The 22,961-nt window shown below is 51.8% G+C and overlaps 1 protein-coding gene and 1 long non-coding RNA gene across 3 annotated transcripts; one reads left to right on the top strand and one right to left on the bottom strand.

Annotated features, from left to right (window-relative positions):
- The first annotated feature begins 260 nt into the window (after positions 1 to 260).
- On the top strand, positions 261 to 9,566 carry LOC122420467. The gene is made up of 3 exons (XR_006263291.1): positions 261 to 417; positions 2,423 to 2,535; positions 9,045 to 9,566. It is a non-coding gene; the product is annotated as an uncharacterized LOC122420467 (long non-coding RNA).
- Positions 7,424 to 22,025, bottom strand: SNRNP70 (small nuclear ribonucleoprotein U1 subunit 70). Of its 2 annotated transcripts, none has more exons than XM_043435593.1 (10): positions 21,787 to 22,025; positions 20,889 to 21,045; positions 19,267 to 19,329; positions 19,088 to 19,142; positions 15,089 to 15,153; positions 14,907 to 14,969; positions 14,170 to 14,251; positions 10,894 to 10,995; positions 8,311 to 8,398; positions 7,424 to 8,204 (listed from the first exon to the last, which is right to left on the bottom strand). In XM_043435593.1, exons 2-10 carry the CDS (start codon positions 21,033 to 21,035, stop codon positions 7,586 to 7,588), a joined length of 1,284 nt encoding a protein of 427 aa, XP_043291528.1. In that variant the 5' UTR covers positions 21,036 to 21,045; positions 21,787 to 22,025; the 3' UTR covers positions 7,424 to 7,585. The 2 variants fall into 2 exon arrangements, with proteins under 2 accessions (XP_043291528.1, XP_043291527.1); XM_043435592.1 differs by having other exon boundaries at positions 7,424 to 8,231; positions 21,787 to 22,022.
- Between the last annotated feature and the right edge of the window lie 936 nt (positions 22,026 to 22,961).

The following is a 22,961-nucleotide window of genomic DNA, read 5'->3' as shown; positions in this document are numbered from 1 at the left end:
GGCCCGGCGTGCGCGCCTGCCCTCCCGCCTCGGGTCCTGTCTCGCTGCCCTGCCCTCAGACCCCATCCGGCTGTTGGGTTAGTGACCCCTCCTATTGCAGCTTCTGTCTGTCTGCACCACCTTCCATCTCATCTGTCTGTTCTGCCCGCCTCACCTGTCTGTCTCCTTTCTATCCGTTTTTTCCACATTCATTGTGGAAAGATTGAAAGCGGGAGAGGAAAGGGACGACAGAAGGTGAGATGGTTGGATGGCATCACCCACTCAATGGACATGAGTTTGAGTAAACTCCAGGAGTTGGTGATGGACAGGGAGACTTGGCGTGCTGCAGTCCATGGGGTCGCAAAGAATCGGACACGACCGAGCAACTGAACTGAACTGAGCTATGTCACACATTGGGCCCAAATCATGGATACGATGGTGAGCAGGGCAACTAAGCCCACTGCCTTCCTAGAGCTTATTCTATGACGCGGGTGGTGGTGGAGGCGGGTAGACAGATATGAGAGTAGGGAGGTGAGGATCTAGGAGGGACACTGGTGGAAAGTCCTTGGAGGTAAGATCTTCAAGAGGTGCGGCGTGGGTCACTTTCCAGGCAGAAAGAGCCCCCATGGCAGGATAGCAGAGTAAGGACTGGAGTGGTTTATGAGGAAGGCGGAAAGGTTGACAGGATATAACTGATGCCCCGCCTTGTGTGTTGGCTTATTCATGTTAAGGATTTGGGGCTTCATGGTAACTCCTACAAGTAAAAATGCGATAGTCACATGTGTATGTTAAGATCATCATGGACACTGCGTGGAGACTGGATTGGATGGGAGCAAAACTGGGATCGGGGGACAGATCAGGAGGTCATCCCTGTAATCCTATGATGGCAGAGGTGTGGAGGGTATGTGGACCAATTTGGAGATGTTTGGATGTGTCTTAATTGTATATGAGGCCTGAGAGGTGGAGGAGAAGGGGATATTAAGGTGCATGTGGGGCCTTTTGCTAAGATGGTCTATGCTGGTGACAGGACAGTAGATATTTTGACTCTGAGGAGCCTGTGCAGTAAACCAGGCCTGCAAGCAATTCTGAGAATTTAGGCAAAGCTGCTAAATAACACCAGAAGAGTGAACAAAAATGCTAGAGAGAAGAGAATCTAGAATGAAGAGGATTGAAGACAGAGTCTTCAAAACTCCTAATATATAAAAGTCAGGAAGAAGACAAAGAATAGCTGGAGAGGTAGGAGGAAAACTCAGGTGGGAGAAACCATGAGAAGAGAGTGTTTCTGAAAAAGGAAGTGAGCAGTGGTATCAGATTCTCTGGAGAGTCAGAGACATGTAGAGGCAGATGAGGCTGGAGAAGCCTGGCTATTCAGCCACCAGCGGATGCAGAAAGTGCATCCTCAGGTAACCTCACCAGTAGTGGGATGGAATCCAGAAAGGGGTTTTTGCGAAGTGAGAGGACTAGAGCAGATTTGTTTACCCTCTTGCCATCATAGTGTTTTTCTCCTTTCATTTTAACAACAACAACAGAAGAACATAGTTATGGACTTTAAAACAAAATGAAATAATACAGAAGGATAAATATATTTTGTCCATTTTAATTTTTTTCCAAACGTTTTCTTTTGTATTGGGGTAGAACTGATGAATAATGTCCTGGGAGCTTCAGGTGAACAGCGAAGGGACTCAGCCCTGCACATACATGTATCCATTCTCCCCCAACCCCCCTCCCCCAATCCAAGCTGGCACAGAACTTTGAGCTGAGTTCCATGCGCTGTATGGTAGGTCCTTGTTGGTTATCCATTTTAAATATAGCACTACATGACCTAGAAGGATGAATATCGAAAAGCACCAGCCCCATGGGACTTTCCTGGTGGTCCAGTGGTTAGGACTCTGCACTTCTAAAGCAAGGGGTGTGGGTTTGATCCTTGGTCAGGGAACCAAGATCCCACGTGCCATGTGTGGAGGCCAAGAAAATTAAAAAACAAAAACAAAACAACCCACACGCACACAGAAAACGGGAAGCACCGGCCTCTGTCCCCATCCTAATTCTCCTCACTGCAAGAGGCAATGAGGGGTAGATGTTTCACCTGCTAGTTGCTTCTGTAGCTAAGTAACATATCATTTCTCAATTTTTCAATTTTAGCTGTTAACAATATATTACATATTGATTTTCTGCTCTTACAACCTTTCCCCTCTCTTCCCATGGTAGTTTTATGGTACCAGTTTTTAGGTCAGTCAATAAAAGGCTCACATTATGTCTAAGTATTCAATACTTACTGTTGGTTGTATGAGCTCGGGTATTGTCCTGTGATTACATTTCCTTTCTTGAACAGCTTCCATTTTTTTCCCTGTAATGTCTATCTACTTTTGTTTCTTTCATCACATTCTTAATTTCTTTCAAACTCTGCATCACAACTTACTTGATTGAGTCTTTTTATCCTGAGGCTTCTTGTAAACTTCAGTCCTGACTCCAGTCTGAACCAAGAGACTGCCGTCCTGGAATGTCCCTCCACTGCCCTGCTGAACCGGATCATCTCTTTTTAACTCCCTCATTTCGGTAAAGTATATCCCCTATTATTAATAACTCCCTAAAAAGATCGTTGGGGGGAAACAAAGATTGTGAGATTTGTCCTTCAAGAAAGTTCCTCTAATTCTTTTTTCCCCTTGCACATCTAGTATCTAATCAACTACCAAATGTCTACTAATTAATTGCAGATGGTTTCCAGTTCTGAAATTTCCAATAGACTTTTTTAAATTCCTGTTAAACTTTACAATTTTAAAGATCTATTCAAATTCTCCATTTTTCCTTATTTTGGGAACATAATTATTTCAGCCTCTGATAATTCCAACGTGTTTTTATTGTCTTTTCCTCCTTGAATAGATGCTAAGTATTGGCACTAAGGGTTAGCCTCTGGTTGCTCAGACAGTAAAGATTCTGCCTGGAGTCAGGAGACCCTGGTTCGATCCCTGGGTTGGGAGATTCCCTGGAGACGGGAATAGCGACCCACTCCAGTATTCTTGCCTGGAGAATCCCATGGACAGAGAAGCCTGGCGACTTACAGTCCATGAGTTCGCAGAGTCGGACATGACTGAGCGACTAAGACACACACACATTTGTACTAAAAACCACGTAGGCTCTCCCTTCCTCCACAGAGAGTTCAGTTTTCTTCTGGCAGGGGAGAGGTCTGGTTTTAGGTTTTCTTAGGCCTGGTCTATTTCACATGTGACCCAACTCCAATGTTGTGTTACTCTGGGAGTCTCAGGCACAGCCATCTCTCCACTGCAGGCCTGGAACCCAGCCTGTCTCCCCCGGGGTTACATGGCTGCTCAGCAACTTAGCCTCCTTTAGTGCTTTCTGATGAGCCCCCTGGGGGTCTTGAAAGGACAGTGAGCCGCTTAGGAATCGGCAGATGCCTGCGGGGAAGACTGCATGTCCATTCTGAGACTCAGTGCCCCATCTGGGAGTTTCTCCCTCAAGTCCTGCTGTCTGGTCCAAATTCTGTCAGCTCAGCCGAGTTGAGGACCGCCACTTTCTGAGTCTTTTCTATCACTTTTTTGAGTCTGTCCTGCCACAATAATTGGCAAATATCCTCAAGGAAAAAGTGAAAGAAAGTGTTAGTCACTCAGTCATGTCTGACTCTTTGTGACCCCATAGACTGTAGCCCACCAGGCTCCTCTGTCCATGGGATTCTCCTGGTAAGAATACTGGAGTGGGTTGCCATGCCCTCCTCCAGGGGATCTTCCCGACCCAGGGATCGAACTCAGGTCTCCCGCATTGCAGGCGGGTTCTTTACTGTCTGAGCCCCCAAGAGTAAATATGAAGTTCACCTCTGTATGCTTTCCTTTCTTGGTATCAGACCCCCTCAAGTGTGGCCTACAACTGTTTGCTCCCCAAAGCCTTTCACAAGTTACTTTTATATGTTTTGTCCAGTCTTTTTTTTTCTAAGATTTATTTCTTTCTTTATGGCTGCGCTGGGTCTTTGATGCCGTGTGCGGGCCTTCTCCAGTTGCGGCAAACAGACTTCTCATTGCAGTGGCTTCTCTTGTTGCAGAGCACACACGTCAGGGAGCGTAGGCTCGGTAGATGCAGTTCCCGGGCTCCTCAGTACTTGTGGCGCACGGGCTTAGTTGCTCCAAGCTACGTAGGATCTTCCTGGACCAGGGATCAAATCCGTGTCTGCTGCATTGGCGGGCGGATTCTTTGCCACTGAGCTACCAGGGAAGCCCCTGTCCAGTCTTTATGTACCTGGTCTGTTGTTGGGCTGTGGTCCACACAGTCACAGAGAGTCGGATGTGACTGAGTGACTTAGCACGCACACTATACCAGGCAAGTCCAAAATGGACTGTTTTTCATAACCAACTCCAGAAGTATGGTTTCAACATCTGGAGTATCTATGAAAACACAGTCGTTAGAGGTATATTTTTTTTTAATTATTCCCTAAATTGTTTTCTCCGGGACCAGTTTCTCTATTTATCTTGTGGTCTCTTTTGGCACATTTTTTCCAAATGTCTGGGATCTTTGGTTATATGCTTGTAAAAACTGAGGCAGTTAAAAAAAACACACTAGAACCTGGTGTGTGCAGTTGGATTTCACTGACAGTTTGCCTCTAATTATCAGGCCAACTTTGCCTTCAGGCTGAGAAACTTGTATTTGCAAATGCCCAGCTCCTAGGCATTCTGATTATGGAAACAGTGTGATCGTTCTGCGTACAGATCCTATTCCAGTCTCCTACCCTTGTGATACCTGAAGTTGCAGTCCTGAGCCTCTGTACGTGTTCTGCAAGGTCTGCGGATGGCTCCCTTCTCCAGTGGCCACCAGACTGACGTGTCCTCGCCATTGTCCTATTTCGTCTTTAATCCAGAAATGAGCTGACATCTCTCGACTGCTGACAGAATCTTGCTTTGTTACTCCTCTGTTATTGTTAGGAAGTAAAAACACAGACAGTGAACCTGCCATCATGAACTGGAGGCCATTTTCTGTCCTGGCCCTGTGAGGACCCTCCGCTCTACCTGATTTTTATTTTATTTATTTGTTTATGCTATGCTGGGTCGTAGTTGTGACACAAGGGATCCTCCATCTTCCATCTTTCTGTGGCATGCGAAGTTTTAGTTGCTGTATGTGGGATCTAGTTCCCTGACCAGAGATCCATGAAATCCAGGCCGCGTGCATTGGGAGCTGAGAGTCTTAGCTGCAGGACCACCAGGGAAGTTCCTCTACCCAGTCTTTTTACATCTTTAAAAAATCTTTAAGTTTTTTTAAATTGAAGTACAGATCTACAGTGTTTCAGATGTACAGCAGTGATTCAGTTATACATATATTCTTTCTCAGATTCTTTTCCATTATAGGTTATTACAAGATCTACTGAGTGTAGTTCCCTGTGTTATACAGTAGGTCCTTGCTTTATATATAGTTGTGTGTATCTATTAATTCCCTAACTCCTAATTTATCCCTCTCCTCCCTCCCCCTTTGGATAACCATAAATTTGTTTTCTCTGTCTGTGAGTCTGTTTTGTAAATAAGTTCATTTGTATCAGGGCTTCCCAGGTGGCGCTAGTGGTAAAGAACCTGCCTGCCAATCCAGGAGGCATAAGAGACACAGATTTGATCGCTGGGTTGAGAAGATGCCCTGGAGGAGAGCATGGCAACCCACTCCAGTATTCTTGCCCAGAGAATCCCTATGGACAGAGGAGCCTGGTGGGCTCCAGTCCATGGGGTCACACAGTTACTTTAGCCACTTCAGTTACCTGAAGCGACTTAGCATGCACACAGCATGCATCATTTGTATCTTTTTAAGATTTCACATATAAACATATCATATTTGTCTTTCTCCTTTTGACTTCATTTGGTATGATAATCTCTAGGTCCATCCATGTTGCTACAAATGGCATTTCATTATTTTTATGGTTAATATTCCATGGTATATATCGTCCACATCTTCCTTATCCATTCCTGTCGATGGACATTTAGGTTCTTCCATGTCTTGGCTATTGTGCTTTTTTTTTGGCCACTCCATGTGGCATTCGGGATTCCCTGGTAGCTCAGTTGGTAAAGAATCCGCCTGCAATGCAAGAAACCCCGGTTTGATCCCTGGGTTGGGAAGATTCCCCCTGGAGAAGAGAATGGCTACCCACTCCAGTATTCTAGCCAGGAAAGTTCCATGGACTGTATCGACCATGGGGTCACAGAGTTGGACACAACTAAGCGACTTTCACTTCACTCACATGGCATGCAGGTCTCCTTGAACCTGTGCCTCCTGCAGTGGAAGTGTGGGGTCCTAACCACTGGACTGCCGGGGAACTCCCCTTGCTATTGTAAATAGTCCTATGTACATTGGGATGCATGTCTTTTCAGGTTATTTTCTCTAGACATATATGCCCAGGAGTGGGATGGTGAGTTCTTTTTAAAGGAAAAAGTATTTTTAAATGAACCGCAATACTGTTCTCCATAGTGGTTATACCAATTTACATTTCTACCAGCAGTGTGGGAGGGTTCCCTTTTATCCACACCCTCTCCAGCACTTATTTGTAGACTTTGGGTGATGGCCATTCAGTCTGCTGTGAGGTGATCCTGTGGTTTTGATTTGCATTTCCCTCATAATTAGCAGTGTTGTTGAACATCTTTTCACATGCCTGTTGGCCATCTGTACGCCATCTTTGGATAAAGGCCTGTTTACATCTGCCCATTTTTGCCTGGGTTGTTTGTATTTTATATATTGAGCAATATGAGCTGTTTGTATATTTTGGAAATTAATCCCGTCAGTTGCATCATTTGAAAGTATTTTCTCCTATTCTGTAGGTGTCTTTTCATCTTATTGATTCCTTTGCTGTCCTAATGCCTCTAACTAGGTCCCATTTATTTTTGCTTCTATTTCCATTACTCTAGGAGTCAGCTCCAAAAAAGTATTCCTGTGATTTATGTCAATGTGTTCTATGTTTTCCCCTAGTTTTATTTATAATACCTGGTCTTACACTTAAGTCAGCAATCCATTTTTTAAAAAACTTACTACCAGGGAAGCCCCAATCCATCTTATTTTTGTATATGGCATTAAGAGAATGTTTTCCTCTTTTACATGTAGCTAGCTGTCCAGTTGTCCCAATACCACTTATAGACAAGACGGTCTCTTCTCTTTACCATTTTATCTTGCTCTCATGCTTGCTTTGTGAAAACATGGCCCAGAGCCCCATCCCTGCACCAAGATAGGGGTATGAACGGCTCCACAAGAAATGTGTGGGAGAGCTGAAAACAAGGAAGGAAGATACAAAGGCATCAAGGACCCTTAAGGAGGGCTTCCTTACCCTCTTTTAAACAGCTGGGCTGTCCCGGGACTAGCCCTAGCCTTAGTTCATACAGCTCCAGTCCTGAACACCAACCAGAGTAGGGCCATCTAAAGTCAGAAGGTGACACCCTCCTGGGGAAGACAGGAAGAGCAGTGAAGAAACCAAGCGCCCCTTATCAACAAGAAATTTTATTTTTAAATCCAAGAGACCAAAACAAATAAAGAGACTCCTACCCTTGGCTGGCAGATTTAGGTGGTGACCAGGAAGGTGGGGGAGAGGATGACAGCAGGGAGAGTAGGAACACGTCCAAGCAGCCGGTGAGTGGCCTCTTCATTCCGGCGCGGCCTCCATCAAATACCCGTTCTCCGGAGCGAGATACCCGTCGCCTCCCTCGGACTCCATGTACATGTCTCGGCCGTCGTTGCCCAGACCCTCGAGCCCGTTGTCCTGGCCGCCGCCACCCCCACCGCGGGCCTCATCCCTGCCCCGATCGCCGCCCCGCTCCCCCCGCTTGTGCTCCCGGTCCCGGTCGCGATCGCGGTCCCGGCGCCGCTCCCGCTCGCTGCGGTGGCTTCGACGTCGGTCCCGGTCACGATCCCGGCCCTTCTCCTCTGGGCCGTCTGGGCCGTCTGGACCCAGCTCCCCGGGGGGCCCGTCATCCGGGGGCGCGTCGCCGGCCTCGGAGGGCTCGGCCATGTCGCCGCCGCCGCCGCGCAGCTCCTCCTTGCGCTCACGCTCCCGCCGTGCCCGCTCCCGGCTCCGACTGCTGCGCCGCTTGCGGTCCCGGTCCTTGTCCTTGCTCCGCTCCCTGGAGCGCCGCCGCTCCTCCTTGTCGCGACTCCGCGAGCGCCGCCGCCGGTCCCGAGAGCGGGAGCGTCGTCGTTCCCGCTCCTTGTCTCGCTCGCGGCTCCGCTCCCGGCGCTCCCGCTCGCGGTCCCGGTCCCGGTCCCTGTGGGGCAGCGGGGAGGGGCCGGGCCTGGATGAGGTGGGCAGAGGTTTGCGGCAGGGCTCCCCCACTCACCGCCCCGCTCCCAGGACACCGGGCCCGGCCTCACCTCTCATCATAGCGGGAGGTGTCGTCCCGGCCCGAGTGCCGGATGTTGACGTCCGCGCCGCCTCTCCGGGTGCCGCCCAGGCCGCCTCCTGGGGATGGGCAGACACAGGTGGTCAGGGCGGGCGGGGACCCCGAGCCCCGGCGTCTCTGAGGCCCTGGCGCTCCCGGCTCCCGACGGCAGGCAGTGCGGAGATCAGAAGGGCACAGCGCCAGCTGGACGCGCCCTCATCGGGCTCCGAGCTCACCTCCCCTGCCGGGGAGGCCCCAGCCCCTGACAGCCCCTCTCCCCCAGTTATCCCCAGCCCGAGGCACAGCCCTGATCCTTCTAACTGAAACCGAGACTCGCCTCAAAGCCCGCAGTGGCTCCCCACCGCCCAAGCCAAGGTCAGAGGCCGGCCTCCTCCCTGTCTTTCAGTGCAAGGGCCCCTGGCTCTAAAGGTTCCAGGCATTTTCCAACCTCATGGTCTCCATGTCCTTCCTGCCCAGTTTTGGGGATCATTCACAAGTTCCCCTGGAGTCTCATCTCCCTTTCTACTTAACTCCCACTGACCCTCCACACCTTAACCTACACCTCACTTCCTCACTCAGCCTGCCCTGACTACCGGTTGAGGCCCTTCTCCACCCACAGACCACACACTCTCCTCAGAACTTCAGGCAGGGTTTCCAATTTCGTGTGTGTGTGTTTGTACACGCATGTGCAAGAGAGAGCTGACTAACAGCTGCCTCTCCCTCCAGCCTGTACTGCACCTTCAATCAGGACGCTGGACCTGCTGCATACAGCAGCCAGGATATAAAGCTGGACGAGCAGCAAATGGCAAAGAGGACAACCGGAAGGAGCAGCAGCTAACCTCCTCCTTCACATGGCAAACAAACTCAGGCGGAAAAGCCACTTGCCCAGGGCGACTCGGCAAGGAAGGGCAGAGCAGAGATGTGATTCCCTGCTGACTCCAGAAGCTGCCCTCTCACTCACCCTTCTGCCCCCACTGCCTGGAAGGAAGCTTCGTGAAGCTATTTCATCTAAGGAAGAGGGTCAAAAGGGAAAAGAGGCAGCCTGGACGTGAAACATTCAAACAGGGGACAAGCCACCCAGCTGGTATGCAGAGAAACAGACCAGTGTTTTCAATGTTCAGGTCACAACCCAGCAATGGAGTCATAGCACTGAATTTGACAGGATGCAACCAACATGTTTTTTAAAAAGATAAACAGAATATAAAATACTAGTATATACTGCCTGTAGAAAAAATAAATTACTGTTTCATCAAACTTTTGTTCGGGTTAAATGTATTTTTTTTGCATGTACATTGGGTCAAAATGCACTGGCTATCACTATCAGAAAGTTGGAATGCCAATCAAACTAGAAGATTCTGAGATTCCAGGATTCTACAATGGACAACAGCAGACTCTGAAGGACTCACTCCAACCCAAAGAAACCAGAGAGGGAGATGAGAACCTATCTATTGAGTTGACACTCAGCTTGATACGTGTGTGATTTACTCAGTAAAGGCAAGTCAAGCATGAGACAGTAGGCTGGGGGCAGAAATAAGATCAGAGGGTACTGGACCCACCTAGGGTGTCTGCCTAGTGAAGACCATTTTCTCTGACAACTGGGTCACTCCCCCTCATTGGAGTTGGTCCTCAACAGCCTAGTCTGGATGGCACAACCTCAGCCCCAGGTCCAGGCCCAATGCTGAGCCACTTAGGTCCACCCACCCAGAAGCGCAGACTCATCCAAGACTGCGTTGTGGAATGGCACACAGGCTCAGTGCGGAGAGACCCAGAAGAGACCAGTTCACACAGACAGCAACCAAACAAGGTACAGAGATGCCAGAGGTGGCTCTGGATGCTTAAGGCTCAGCTTCCAGGTCCTCAAGGCCCACGGACATCCCATGTCTCTGGGCTCCGAGACACTGGCGTTTCTACACCAACAGGGTCCGGAGACACTGGGGTTCTATACCAACACACCCCTTTATGCTGTTTTCTGGTACCTGCCACCAATCTGACCTTGACTGAGATGGTAACTGACAACAAGAGATGACAGTGAGGGGGACTGAAAATAGGAAGCTCTGAGGGCAGTGGCTAACCACATCTCACTGTTGACTAGAAGCCTGCTATGTGGTTGGTGATCAAACCAGCATTTACTCAGTAATCAATGAATGAACAGGACGGATAAGCAGGAGCAAAGTACAAGTGGATGACAGAATGACTTTTCAAGCCCCACTGTACACCACTTGCCAAGCTGGCTATCTGAGATGCTCAGCTCAGTGAACTGAGATTATTCCTGCTTTCTAGGATGAGGAAAATGAGACAGAAAAGGGGAGAAATCCACCTGCCAGGTAGTGCGCAAGTCAGAATGTGATCCCAGACTGGCTTCTCCAGGTCAGTACTCTCGCTCCTAATTGGTAACCCAGAATAAAAAACAAAAACAGACCAGGAGAATGCTGGAGACCGAGAGGCTGAGCTGGAGAGAGGGAGAAGGAATGTCAGCAGCCGTGCTGGGAAGAGAAGACAAAGAGCAGCAGAGGGGGGAAGAAAAGGGAGAGGAAGCCAGCAGGACCCCAAGCCCGCCAGAGCAGGACGCGCTCACCTAGCCGCCGGGGCCTCCAGCCCTTCACGGTGCGGCCCCTCTCCACGTCCACGAGCACTCTCCTGCCGTCAATCTTCTTGCCGTCTGCATGCTTGTAAGCGGCTGCAACAGATGCGGGGAAGGGGAGGGGGAGGAGTCCCCAGAGGGTCCTCTAGTCAGAAGACAGCCCGCTCCATCGCATCCCCACCCCCACGTCATCACACTTCGGCGCACACACACGCACGCACACAGGCCCACCAGACAGCCAGGCAACTGACAGCCAGACAACCCTCTCCCAACCTGGGAGGGGCCTGCTCCATCTCACCTCCTGCTTCCTCATCACCCCCCAAACACTCTTGGGGGGGCCGGCCCACTCCCAACCACCATGCTAACCCTAGCCACTGCCCTGGGCTCCCAGGCCAGGCCTACTCCCCTTCGACAGAGCAGCCCCCTCGCACCAAGGCGGCCAAAGTCGCTGCAAAGAAACTGGAGGTTAACTTGAGGCTGGACTCTGCGGTGGGGGAGGGCTCCTCCACAACCCCAGGCATGCACCCTGAAACATCATGCTGGGAGCAGAGGCCCAGCCGGGCAGCTCCGCACCCCAGTTCACACCGGTTTCCTTTACTGTGGTTTTTTGTTGGGGGAGGGTGAGCATGGGGGGAACAGACATCAGAACAGAAAATGAACCAGAAGGGGGCAGGAGAAATCTTTAGGAGATGGCAGGGAGTAGAGGGTGGGTTATGGGGGCCCCCTACAGCAGGTGGGGCAGAGGGAAGTGGAGGGAGGCATGGGAGTCGTGCGGTGCTACTGAAAATCCCTGCCTTACCTGCCGAGACTGTACCCACCCAGCCCCCAGCCCAGCTCTCCCTCCACACCCCAGTGCAACACGCGCTGGGAGAGGCCGAGCCCGACCTGAGCCTCAGGAAGGGTGCGGAGTAGAGGGGAGATGTGGGGAGGGGCACGTCCCGCAGGTGAGCAGGACACAGCCAAGGACAGGCTCGAGCCCGGGCCTGTCTCAAGTGGGGCTCTCGGGAGGCCAAAAAAAGTCCCTGTTTCCCAACCCCCAGCCCTGGCCGAGGGGGTCATCCTCAACCAGCCACAGCACCCGGCCCCGCCCCAGCCCTCTCCCCCCCCAAATAACAACCAGAGGAAGAGAAAAAGGTGCCATTTACCGATGCCGGCCTTGCGGGTGTCCAAACCGAGCGGGATGGGGGGGGCTCGGCAACTCCTGGGGGCCTGGCGAGGAGGCGGGCTTCCCGGGGGGGGGACACGGGACCGCTTACCTGGAGCCCCCAAGCTTACCTGAGCACGCGCACAGACCCCACACCCACCACCATGGGGTCAGCTAAAGCTACGGGGAAGGGATCCAGGGGGTTCTAGGGAGCCGCCGGAGGGGAGACGAACCACATCTCCTGCACCGCCTGGAGGCAGGCAGAGAAAGTGGTGGACCCCAAAGAAACCTCATGGAGGCCTTGGAAGAGGGGGAGACGAGGGTTACCATGGAACTTGGGAATCTGAAGGGACTATCTTGTTTGAATTCTAAAAGGCGGCTAGGGAGGCCTTAGCAAACCTGTCCACCTTCAGCTTTTCCCCATAAAATCCACACTCAGCTAGGCACAGGCCCCACCCCCTCTCAGCACATGGAATAACTTTTCCACCTTGAACTTCTCACTCCCTCCCACCATCTGCTTCAGCCCAAAGGCTGGCACACAAGGGGACAGCTTCAGGGGTCCAGGAGATGGGAGTACTGCCCACGATCCAAGGGGAAGGGGCCACTGGGCCCCTGAACCCAGAGGAGGGTAGCGGGGGAGGGATTTCAGGACTGGGGACACAGTCAAGCAAAGGACCCCTGCTCTGGTCATGTCCCAAACCCCAGAAGAGGCCCAACCCGGGAAGAACAGCAGAGAAAAATGTGATGTGTGTATCTCTAGGCTTCGCTCGCTCTCCCTCTCTTAGGTCTCCAGCCAGTGGAAGGGTTTTCAGTAAAAGCTCCAACACCTTGAGATGTTCACAACCTGTCGCTCGACCCCTCCCACAGCAATCCCCAAGTCCATGCACTCTGGAGAGCAGCTAGGCTCCACAGCCTCTCGGGAGGCTCCACTGTGACAAGGCAGACAGGACGTGGGCAGAGCACCCCAAGTCTAGCAACCAAAAAGATTCTCCAGGGCCACCACAGTGATGGCCCCGCAGAAGGGGCAAGGGCCGGGAGAGGAGGGCGGGCTGAAGGGTTCCACCAGGAGCCCTGGCCCCACTGCATTCCCGCCGCCGTGCCGCGGCCGTCGGGAAGCCAGGCATGCTGGGGGTTAAACCGAGCCCAACTGGAGAGGCCGGCTGCCCTTCCCATGGGGGGGGTGGGGGCGGCATCTTTCCCCTCCTGGGACCAGCAAGATTATCGGAGAGCACATGGATGGGGCCAGAAGGGACAGAGGGCACCCAACCAAGGAAAGGGTTCTGGGTGCGGGGAGGCTGAGGGGCGGCTGGGGGCGGGAGGAGGGAGGCCTCGCTGCTCCTGAGCTGCCTGGCTAAGCTGGGCTGGTGTGCGGTGCTGAGTGATCTTACCCATGATACAAACCCTTATACCAACCATACACTGAGGTGTTGTAAGGGGAGCGTAAGCATCAGCTGCAAGCCAGCTGCGTGGTGGCTGCAGTGACAATAAGAACAGTCAATTAATACGGCGGCCCCTGGACACGCCGCAGCCCTGCCCACCCCCACCCACCCATCCCTGCCCATGTGGACGCCGCCGCAGCCTCAACGGGGGCTTTGGAGATGTGGGGGCAGGCGCTGAACACGCAGACCAGCCCACTGCCCACCGAGGAACAGGGTGGGGGGCCAGGGGTGGGGAGGTGGAGGGTCGGGTGGCCCAGGCCCAGCTCAGCTGGGGGGAGGAGAGGGCAGGTTCAAAGGCCAGTCCTCACTGCAATCTGGCCGCCCCCAAATCTGCTGGGGGAAATGGGGAGAGGCTCCCCAAAAATCCGACCCCTCCCCCCACCTCCAGCTAGCCCTAGCCCCCACCGGGTTCCCTCCTTGCCCCTGAGGTTCAACGTGTGACACTTACCTCCCCAGGTGCACACACACACACACACACACGTTGTGGGGGATTTTGGTTTTTGTTTTTTAAAAAACACGTATATAAAAAACAAAAAAAAAGATATATCAGAAACAGAGGGAGGAGGAGAAGAGACATCGCTAATGTCAGGTCTGGCGGGGAGAGGGTGGGGGACAGACGACGGGAAGGGGCTAGGGCAGCAGAGAAGAAAGAGGGTCAGAGGGCAGGGTGCAGTGGGAGGTACTCACAATGCATGTCCCTCTCGTGTTCGTACTCGATGAAGGCATAGCCCCGGGGCTTTCCTGACCGCTTACTGTAGACCATGTGTATCTGGAGGGTGGGTGGCAGGAGGCAGAGGTCAGTTCTGACAAGGGGACAACTCACCATATCAATCACACAAGCCCGTGTGCCAGGCTCTGGGCTGGATGATGCCAGCAACAGATGCTTCTGACCCTCCCGTGATCCCTTCAAGGACCCAGAGTGACTGATACACTAACGGCCTTGGGCTTAGCAACTGATGTGCACAATGACCTCAAGCCCTTGCTAGAGCCCAGAGCATCGAGTAACTTCTAAACTAAATGAAGAGATGTCAGTTATACATGAAGCTATGCTCTAGAACAAGGATCAACCCACATTTTCTACAAATGGCCAGAGGGCAGATATTTCCAGCTTGCAGGGCCACACAGTCTCTGTTGCACCTGCCTAACTGCCTCAGCAACAGCCGCTGCAGACAAGAGAGCGGGCCTGGCTGGACGCCAACACGCCCCGTTTGGACACCGCGTGCTCAGCTTGCTGACGCGTGCTCCGAGTCAGCAGCGAGTCACCGCGGCCTCCGCGCTGTCCTTCCGCTACCCCGAGACCCCGGCACGGGCGTGCAGGCAGGACAGAAACCCAGGCCGTGAATGCTGGAGCCCGAGATGACGCGGTGCCTTCTCCCTCCCTCCACACACCTTCAACTCCAGCACCCCTGCCCTAGTCCACTCACCCTTTTGATGGGTCCATACACCTCAAACTCTCTCCGGAGCTTGGACTCTGTTGTGTCATAGTTCTACAAGGAGACAGAAACGAAGTGAGAGAAGCCCTCAAACACCCCATGGACCGAGGCTACTGTCCACACCCACGCTCTCTGTAGCCTAGGGCTCCAGGGGTCAGGAGCTGGGGACTCACCACTCTAGCCACAAAGAGAGTCTTGAAGGCATCACCCTGAGCATTGGGATCATTGTGAGGGTCCCCTGTGCAGGATAAAAAAAATTCTGTAAGTATACGTTGTCAGCAGTATCACAGAGCAAGAAAGAAAGAGACTGATGGACAGAGGCCCAGAACTTCTGGTCACCTGTCCACCATGGGCAGGCCCCTCTCTGAGCCCTGACTGCCCTGAAGCACAGCAGAGTCCATCTGAGTGGCTGACTTAGGCTGATTAAAGGAAGGGATGAGATTGACTTCAAGCTGACAGGATGGCGGCCAGCCTACTGCCCCCCCTATTTCAGGCCTCCATATCCTGAGGCCCAAGTCTCTCCCAGGTGGGAGCAGCTAAGCCCAAAGGGGCATCTCTGGAGAAGCAGCCCGATCCTGCCAGGCATCCTCCACCACCTGCAGTGCCGCAGTGCCACCCACCGGCAAGGCCTGCAACTGCAGCCCACAGGAAAACCAGCGATCAAGCAACCCTTCGATGGGAGTGGGAGAGAGCCGGGCAAAGGCTCAAAGCCCTCAGGGAGGAACCCACAGCCGGCACTGAGGCCCCGGCACTGAGGCCACAAGGGGCGGATGGGGTTAACTCCCAGCCTTACTACGGCAGACCACTGAGGAACAACCAGCTCCACAGACAGAGCCAGACTCTTACAGAACTAATTCCACAGCTGATTCAGACGGTCACGTCCACCCCTGTGCCTGCCCCTCACCTCCTCACCTGAAGCCCATCCCTCTGGGTTGTAACTGTCTGTGCTCACATGTCTCAATCTGCATTCATTCACCCAACAGGTATCTGTTAAGCGCTATGTGTCTGAAACTCCCGTAGGTGCTGGGGTAACAACAGTGAAAAAGAGGAAAAAAGACCCCTGCCTTCCTGGAGCTCATCTATTACTGCAGGGAGGCTGCCGGTAAACAACCTAAGACCAACAATCATCCAGTTCTATCTAGTAATAACAGAGAGATGGGGAGAAGCATTTTACTGGGAAGGTCAGGAAAGGCCTCACCGAAATACCATTTGACATGAAGTGTATTTAACAGGAGACAAACCTCAGCATCACCAAAGGGTAGGTGGTACCACAGGGGCATTACAGGGGACCCAATCACTGCCTGCAGGAGCGGATGGAGCCCAAACAGCAGAGAGCAGAGCTTCTGCATGAGCAGCCAAGGGTGCCCAGCAGACACAGGGAAACCACCCTGGCACAAGAGACCCTATGGTTTCTGCTTAACCAAGAGGGCCAGGAGCGTGACCCAAAGTAAAAGCTAGCACAGCGCCCACGAATCTCAGCTAAGACGGTGGCAACGAGCTGAGGTTGATCAGCAGTTCACTGGCAGCACGCGCACACCCTCGCGCCACTCCTCCCTGCTGGCAGCTCTGCCCTCAGGGAATCCTTGGGCAAAGACGTTATCTATGTAGCAGCCCAGAGCAGCGGCTCAAAGGATTAGACTGTGGGGTTGAGAAACGAGGAAGTATCTCAGAACTCTGACTCTTGCTAAGCGGACCCAGACTCCACAGACCTTCACTTTGTCTTAAAGACTGGAGTGACAAACCCTACCGCACTTGGAAGCTGTAAGTAAAAAACATGAAATGCATCAAGTGTTCAGTAAGGTCCCCTTGAATGGTAGCTGTTAACTGTGACAAGGCACAGCCCGTTTCTGTACCGGGGGATGGAGGCTCCTAGGGCAGAGAAAGCCTACTGTACTTGACCCATCCTTTTCGTTTCCTTTTGTATCATGGGGAAATTCAACACTTAAGGAAAGAGAGAACAGTATAATGAACCCCTCTGAACCAACCTCAATGGTTATCACATGGCAACACTGGTTACATCTCTATCCCAAGCAGTATATTAAGGCAAACTCCAGATATACAATACCACTGTAACTGCTAATAAAGACTTTAAAAAATAGTAACCACTGTACTAGTAATACACCTTCAAAAGTTAACATTAGTTCTTTATCTTCATCAAGATGCAGTGTTCAAATGTCAACTGTTTCAAAACAAGATTTCTGCAGGTGGCTCATTTAAGTCAGGACCCAAACAAGCTCCACAGTGACCATCTGGCTGAGGTGTCCTTTGGCTTTTTAACCCTTTTGGTTCACTCCCTTCCCACTTGCTTCCCCAGTTTTCACATTTATTTAAGGAAACTGGGTCACAAGTTTGTCCTATACAATCTCCCATACACTAAATTCAACTGACTGCATCCTCAGTGTCGTTTAACATGCCAGGATTCTTTTCCTTTTTTTCAAGGATCCTATTTTTAAAGTGAGGAAAACAATGTCCAACAAGAGAAGTGATTTCTCCAAGGCCACCCAGCTGGAAGTGGCACAGGTGGGGTTAAAACGCACGGGGTCAGACTCCAAGGCCTGTGCCCCAGGAATAGAGCTGAGAGGTTCCCCAAGTCAACTGCTGTCAACAGTTGTGTGTGCAGGTCCTAGAGGAGCTGGGGCCACAATGGTGAGCAAACTCCACCAGAATCCTGTTTCATGAACTGTGAACCAATGTAAGATATATGTTCGTCAGTCCTGCAGACTGAAATGACCAAGCTGCAGCAGGACTCAGGGCTTCAGTGTGCAAGGGGACTCTACCCGAGCACCATGAAAGGTTTCCCTGAGGAGTGACGCTGCCAGAGACATAAAACGCAGTTGCACATACACCAAGGTACCATGTGAGACTGGCGGAATGGCCTGGGCAGAGCACCAGTGACAGGAGACCATCTGGGAAAGAAGCGGCAGAAGACGCCAGTGCAGGCTGGAAGAGGGGAGGAAGCATGGGCAGAATGCACCCTCAATGGGCAGGGAAGGGACTCTGGTCTTTATGTTGAAAGCAAAAGGAAGCTGTATAGGAATTCCCTGGAGACCCAGTGGTTAGGACTCTGCACTTTCACTGCAGAGGACCCGAATTCAATCCCTGGTTGGGGAACGAAGATCCTGAGGGCAACATGGGACAGCCCAAAGCGGGGTTGGGGGGAGCCGTTACCAGAGAAAGGTATAATCAAGAGTTGTATTTCAAAAGGCCCCACAGGACTTGCGGGGGACAGAGATATAAGTAAATTCATTAGACTGTGTGTCCAAGCTAGAGGGGCCTTCGGTGGTGGTGGAAACAGAATGTTCAGATTTGTGACATTTACAGAATAGCATGGGTAGGTCTTGGCGACAATCTGGGGAGACAGCAAGAAAAGGTGTTAAAAGCAAACTGAGTGGAAACAACTGGCCGTGACTTGCAAAGCTGGATGACCATGTTCCAGGGAAGGAAACACTGAAAGAAGACCAGGCTGGTGAGGAGAGGAAATCCTGATTGTGGTCCAGACACAGTGCAAGATGCCCCTGAGGCATCCAAGAAGACAGGAACACAGTGAGGGCCAGAGCTCAGCGTTGAGACACACAGGTATCTGGCTGTCAGGTGTCTGTCTGACGAGCTCCATAAGCAATGGACTCCTCCAGGGAATGTGACTCAGAGAGACGTGATTCACCGGAGCCTCACGAGCACGGGAGAAAAACCCGTCTTTTGACTACACAGTCCTTGCTCTAACAAGAAAAGGCCACCTGAGGTTGATATGGGACTCTTTTGTGAAGTCTGGTTAATGACTACAACATCCCTCCCCCAAACTCTAACTCCTCCTGTACCCGGAAGGGAGGAAGCCCTCCCAGCCCAAGGGCCAGAGAGCTGAGGTGGAACCAGAACTGCCTCATGAGCCTGGACCTCACTGCCTTGGCCTGGGAGACCCAGCTGGGCAGTGGCCACCCCTCTAAGTGCAGACTCCTGCAGGAGGCAGCCCAGAGTACCAGGCTCCCTTCCTGTCTGCCCTTATTCCATGCTCTCCTGCTTAAAAGCCTAAACCAAATATAGGCCTTGGCAAATATTGGAGGCTAAAAAGGTGAATTGACAACAACCCACATTCCCAGATGAGAGTCCTGGGGTGGACCTGGGGGACAGAAACACAAGCATCTTGAACAAGAGATGAAAAGAGGAAAGAGACTTACACATTTTTAGCTCTGTCTCGACTTCCTGCTGTCGCCGCTCAATCTTTTCCCGTCTCTGTCAGGAGAAAAGTAGACAACTGAATACAGATAGAAGGGCCCTGAGGTCAGGGAATATCCTGAAGTAAGATGCAAAAAAGAAAAAAAAAAAAGACGTGAGGCAGAAGGGAAACATTACATACCTTCCTCTCCATGCGTTCCTCCCGGGTTTCTGCTCGAGTTGGAGGAGGGGCATCTCGAGGGTCCTGGGAACAAGAAGGGTGACAGCGGCGGGAGGACGGGAAAAACAGCCAGGAACAGCCAATCAAGAAATACAAACATCTTGGCCACACTCTCCTGCACATTTACACACAAGCCCACACAAACATGGACAGTTCCCAGGCCAGTGGAGGCAGGGGAACAGTCCAGATCAAAGCGTGGTCTCAAAAAAACAAAAAAACCGTGGTCCACAGACCAATGCAATCTGTGAACAGTTACTGGTCTGTGACAAGAGAAATAGAAAAACTGAGACGAAATATGCAGAAATATCTACAGCAATCTAACAGAGCAGTTTTACGCTCGTTGTACTTAGAAGTGTGATTTTCTTTAACTCTGTATTCTCTAAAAATACTAGAAAAGATAAAACAATCCTCTTGCATTTGTCAAGAGCATCGATCTGCAGTCTTCTATCATATCATACTGTGAGTATCACAGTACTCGTTCTCTATCACAGACAGGAACCGGGACCAGGCCTGAAGCAAAAGGAGCTGACAGTGCAGAGCTCGGGGGTAAACAACTGGACGCCCTCTGAGGGCCAGGGCAGTTCTTAAAGGCCTCAGCAAGCTCTCACCAAATAGTAACTGGCACATGACCCTCGTCTGCCACACACCTATAGTTATTAAATTAGTTTAATTGGCTAATAACATTTTCCAAGTACCGGTTCACTGAGGGTGGCAAGTCTCACTAAAGAATCAATCTTCTGTCATCTCACTATCAACTTCTGCTCCGCAACTTTCTCCTCCTCCCCTTTCCCACTCATGCCAGATCATCATTCTTCTGACTTCTGGCTGTGTGCCAACATACTCAGGTATTCTTTGATCACCTTAAGAGGTGGACCGTTGTTATCCCAATTTCACAAACGAAAAAACTGAGGTCCATGAGCCTAAGTCATTTACTTATGTTTGTCCTGAGGGTACAAAGCTGAAATTCTCAAGACCACCACCTTAACAACACATTACCTGGTGTTAACCCTTTAATGACAAAAATGGTAAATAAAATAATACTGACCTTTCCTGACTGCTTGGTGCCAAGCCCCATAACAAAATTTTCAATTAATTCTGTCAATTATTACAAAGAAGATATAAACATTCCCTTGCTATAGATGAAGCGACCACAGGACTATGAGGATCTGCCACTTGTCCAAGGTTACACAGCCAATAAATGTGCCAAGGACTATTTAACTCGACAGTCTGAATCCTCAACAGGTAGTTACTGTCACAAACTTCTGAACTGTCACAAAAACTCAACAATGGATACATAATGAACCTCGATTAAGACAAGAAAACTGGGACTTTCCTGATGGTCCAGGGGCTAAGACTCCTCGCTCCCAATGCAGGGGGCCTGGGCTCCATTTCCATCTCTGGTCAGGAAACTAGATCCCACATGCCACAACTAACAGTTCCCATGCACGACTAAAACAGGGCGCAGCTAAATAAAGAAATAATAATCACCCGGCCTATAAAACTGGCCAGACACTAGACTCCCCAATCCAGCCCCTCGACCCCCCAGAACCCAACCCAGGTCCAAGTCTGCTCCCTGAACTCACCTCAAACTCTCGGATGTAGGGCGCGATGCCACAGTAAGGTTGATTGTGGTGTTTCTCATGTGGCAGTTTCTCCAGGGGTGGGAGGTATGGGATGGGGTCACGGGGAGCAAAGAGGGCCAGAAGGTTGGGCGGCAGGAACTGGGTCATCTTGCCAAGTCTGAGAGCAGAAGCCTCATATTAGGGTGGGCTGGGGGAGATGAAGCCCCTATAACCCCTTGACTCCCAGGACAAGAAGGAAGTAGAGGCAAAATCTCAGTATCAAAACAGGTTCTGTACAGCGTGTTCCTAAGTCACAGGGAAAAGGAGTAAATCTGAATGAAAGAGGGTTATGGTGGGAGGGCTGTGTGAAGACTGGCCAAGCCGGTAAGGGAAACAAAGACTGAAAAAGGGTTTCTGAGTAGTGAAATCTCAGAGTCCTGGGCAAGGAACCGCGGGGCTGAGGGTCCGGGAGTGGTTGTGGGGACATCAAGGATTCTGAGAAGGGGAGTCTAGGGCAGTGGCGGCTGGTGGTCCCACACCGTGGATTAACAGGTTACGGGGCGAGGGTCGCAGAAAGTCTTCGATTAAGAAAGGGGGTCAAAAGTAGCAAGCCTCTCAAGCCAGGCGGTTGTGGGTAATAGATCTGGACCCCACAGGCGAAATGAATTATGGGTAAGGGTCCGCGGAGGCGACACGAAAAAAAGCAACATACCGCAAGGGCCTGTGGGTAAGTGCTGAGGGGGAGAGGGGCTATGGAAAGAAAGCTTAAGTGACCAGAGAACTCTGGATAAGGGGTGCAAAAAGGTGCTGTGACGGTGGCGCGGGAAAGGGACCCGGCCGCGGGGAAAGGACCGAGGCCCACCGCAGGGCCTTGTGGGTAGCGGCCCCGCACCCGGTAAGGCCACTCTGTCACACTCACCCGCCGCGCGGCGCCCTCCTCGGCCTAGCGACGGTCCGGGGGCTCGCGGCGGCTCCGGCGGCCCCTCAGCAGCGGATACTCCGGCTCTCGCCCCGACTCCGGCGGCGTCCGCGTCCCTCAGTCTCTGTCGCCCGCCTAGCGCGCGCACCAGGCCGCAGCTCACGAGCCCGCGCGGCCTCGGCTCGCGACAGGGCCAAGGGGTGGGAACAGCCTCAAATCCCTCCGCCGTTCGCCAGGCGCACGCGCTACGCCAGTCAATCACAACTCACTCACAGGGACCCTGGTGCCGCCGCAGGTACTGCGCACGCGCGAAGCCACTACCCCAGCCTTCCGGAGTCTTGGACGCTTTTGCCGCGGCAGGCTGGGAGTCACAGTGCGCACGCGCGCTGAGCCCGGGGCGGTCCCCTTCCACCTCGCGCTCTGGACTCCAACCGCCTCTGTCCGCGAGACTCTTCTCGATGCTCCACCCCTTTCCCTAACATACTTCCCGGATCTTGGGCGCATGCGTGTATGGTCAGTTACCAGTATTATACCCTTCCGCCGCCTAGCAAAGAGTCCCTACGTGGAGGATGTGATTACCTAAGCTGTTAAGTCAATAACCTCTCCATCTAGCGCACCATATACTCGACACTGTTTGGATTCTGGGGATGAAGCATGTGACTAAACAAAGTCTTCCTTTTTTGAGCTTGCATCGTGCGGAGGGAGACAATAAGGTCATTAAAATTAACTTCTGATAGTAGCCTTCACAATAAAGAAAGGGCAGAAAAAGGTGTTCAGCTGTGAAAGAGCAGCTATTTTAAAAAGGGCGACGGGGCTTCGTTGGTGGTGTAGTGGTTAAGATTCCGCATTTCCACTGCAGGGGGCGCAGGTTCAATCCCTGGTCAGGGAACTAAGATCCCGCATGCAGTGTGTTGCAGTCAAATAGAAAAAAAAAAATTTTGAAAAGGATGCTAATGGAAGGCTCTAATGAAGATGACATTTAAATAGAGGCCCCTTCCCTTGGGTCGGGGTTAACAGCAAGTGCAAATGCCCTGAGTTAGGAAGGATGGCCGGAGTCCCAGGTTGTTGGTGAAGAGAGTAGAGAACTGGTGGCCATGTTATTTAGGGCTCTGTAGACCTGTAAAAAGTTAAGTATTATTTAAGTTTTTTGGATAGATTCAATTGCCTATTTAATA

The sequence above is a fragment of the Cervus canadensis genome, chromosome 18 (assembly GCF_019320065.1).
Source record: "Cervus canadensis isolate Bull #8, Minnesota chromosome 18, ASM1932006v1, whole genome shotgun sequence".
Lineage (NCBI taxonomy): Eukaryota > Metazoa > Chordata > Mammalia > Artiodactyla > Cervidae > Cervus > Cervus canadensis.
The sequence above is the reverse complement of the archived record's forward strand: the minus strand, read 5'-3'. Positions and strand labels throughout refer to the sequence as shown.

What these genes read in the sequence shown, in the direction of transcription:
- SNRNP70 (XM_043435592.1), bottom strand. Translation starts at nt 21,035, where the DNA reads ATGACCCAGTTCCTGCCGCCCAACCTTCTGGCCCTCTTTGCTCCCCGT. An exon ending in CTCTCTTTGTGGCTAGAGTG is followed by an intron (nt 14,970 to 15,088) that starts GTGAGTCCCCAG and finishes GTCTCCTTGTAG; the next exon opens with AACTATGACACAACAGAGTC. An exon ending in TGTATGGACCCATCAAAAGG is followed by an intron (nt 14,252 to 14,906) that starts GTGAGTGGACTA and finishes CCCACCCTCCAG; the next exon opens with ATACACATGGTCTACAGTAA.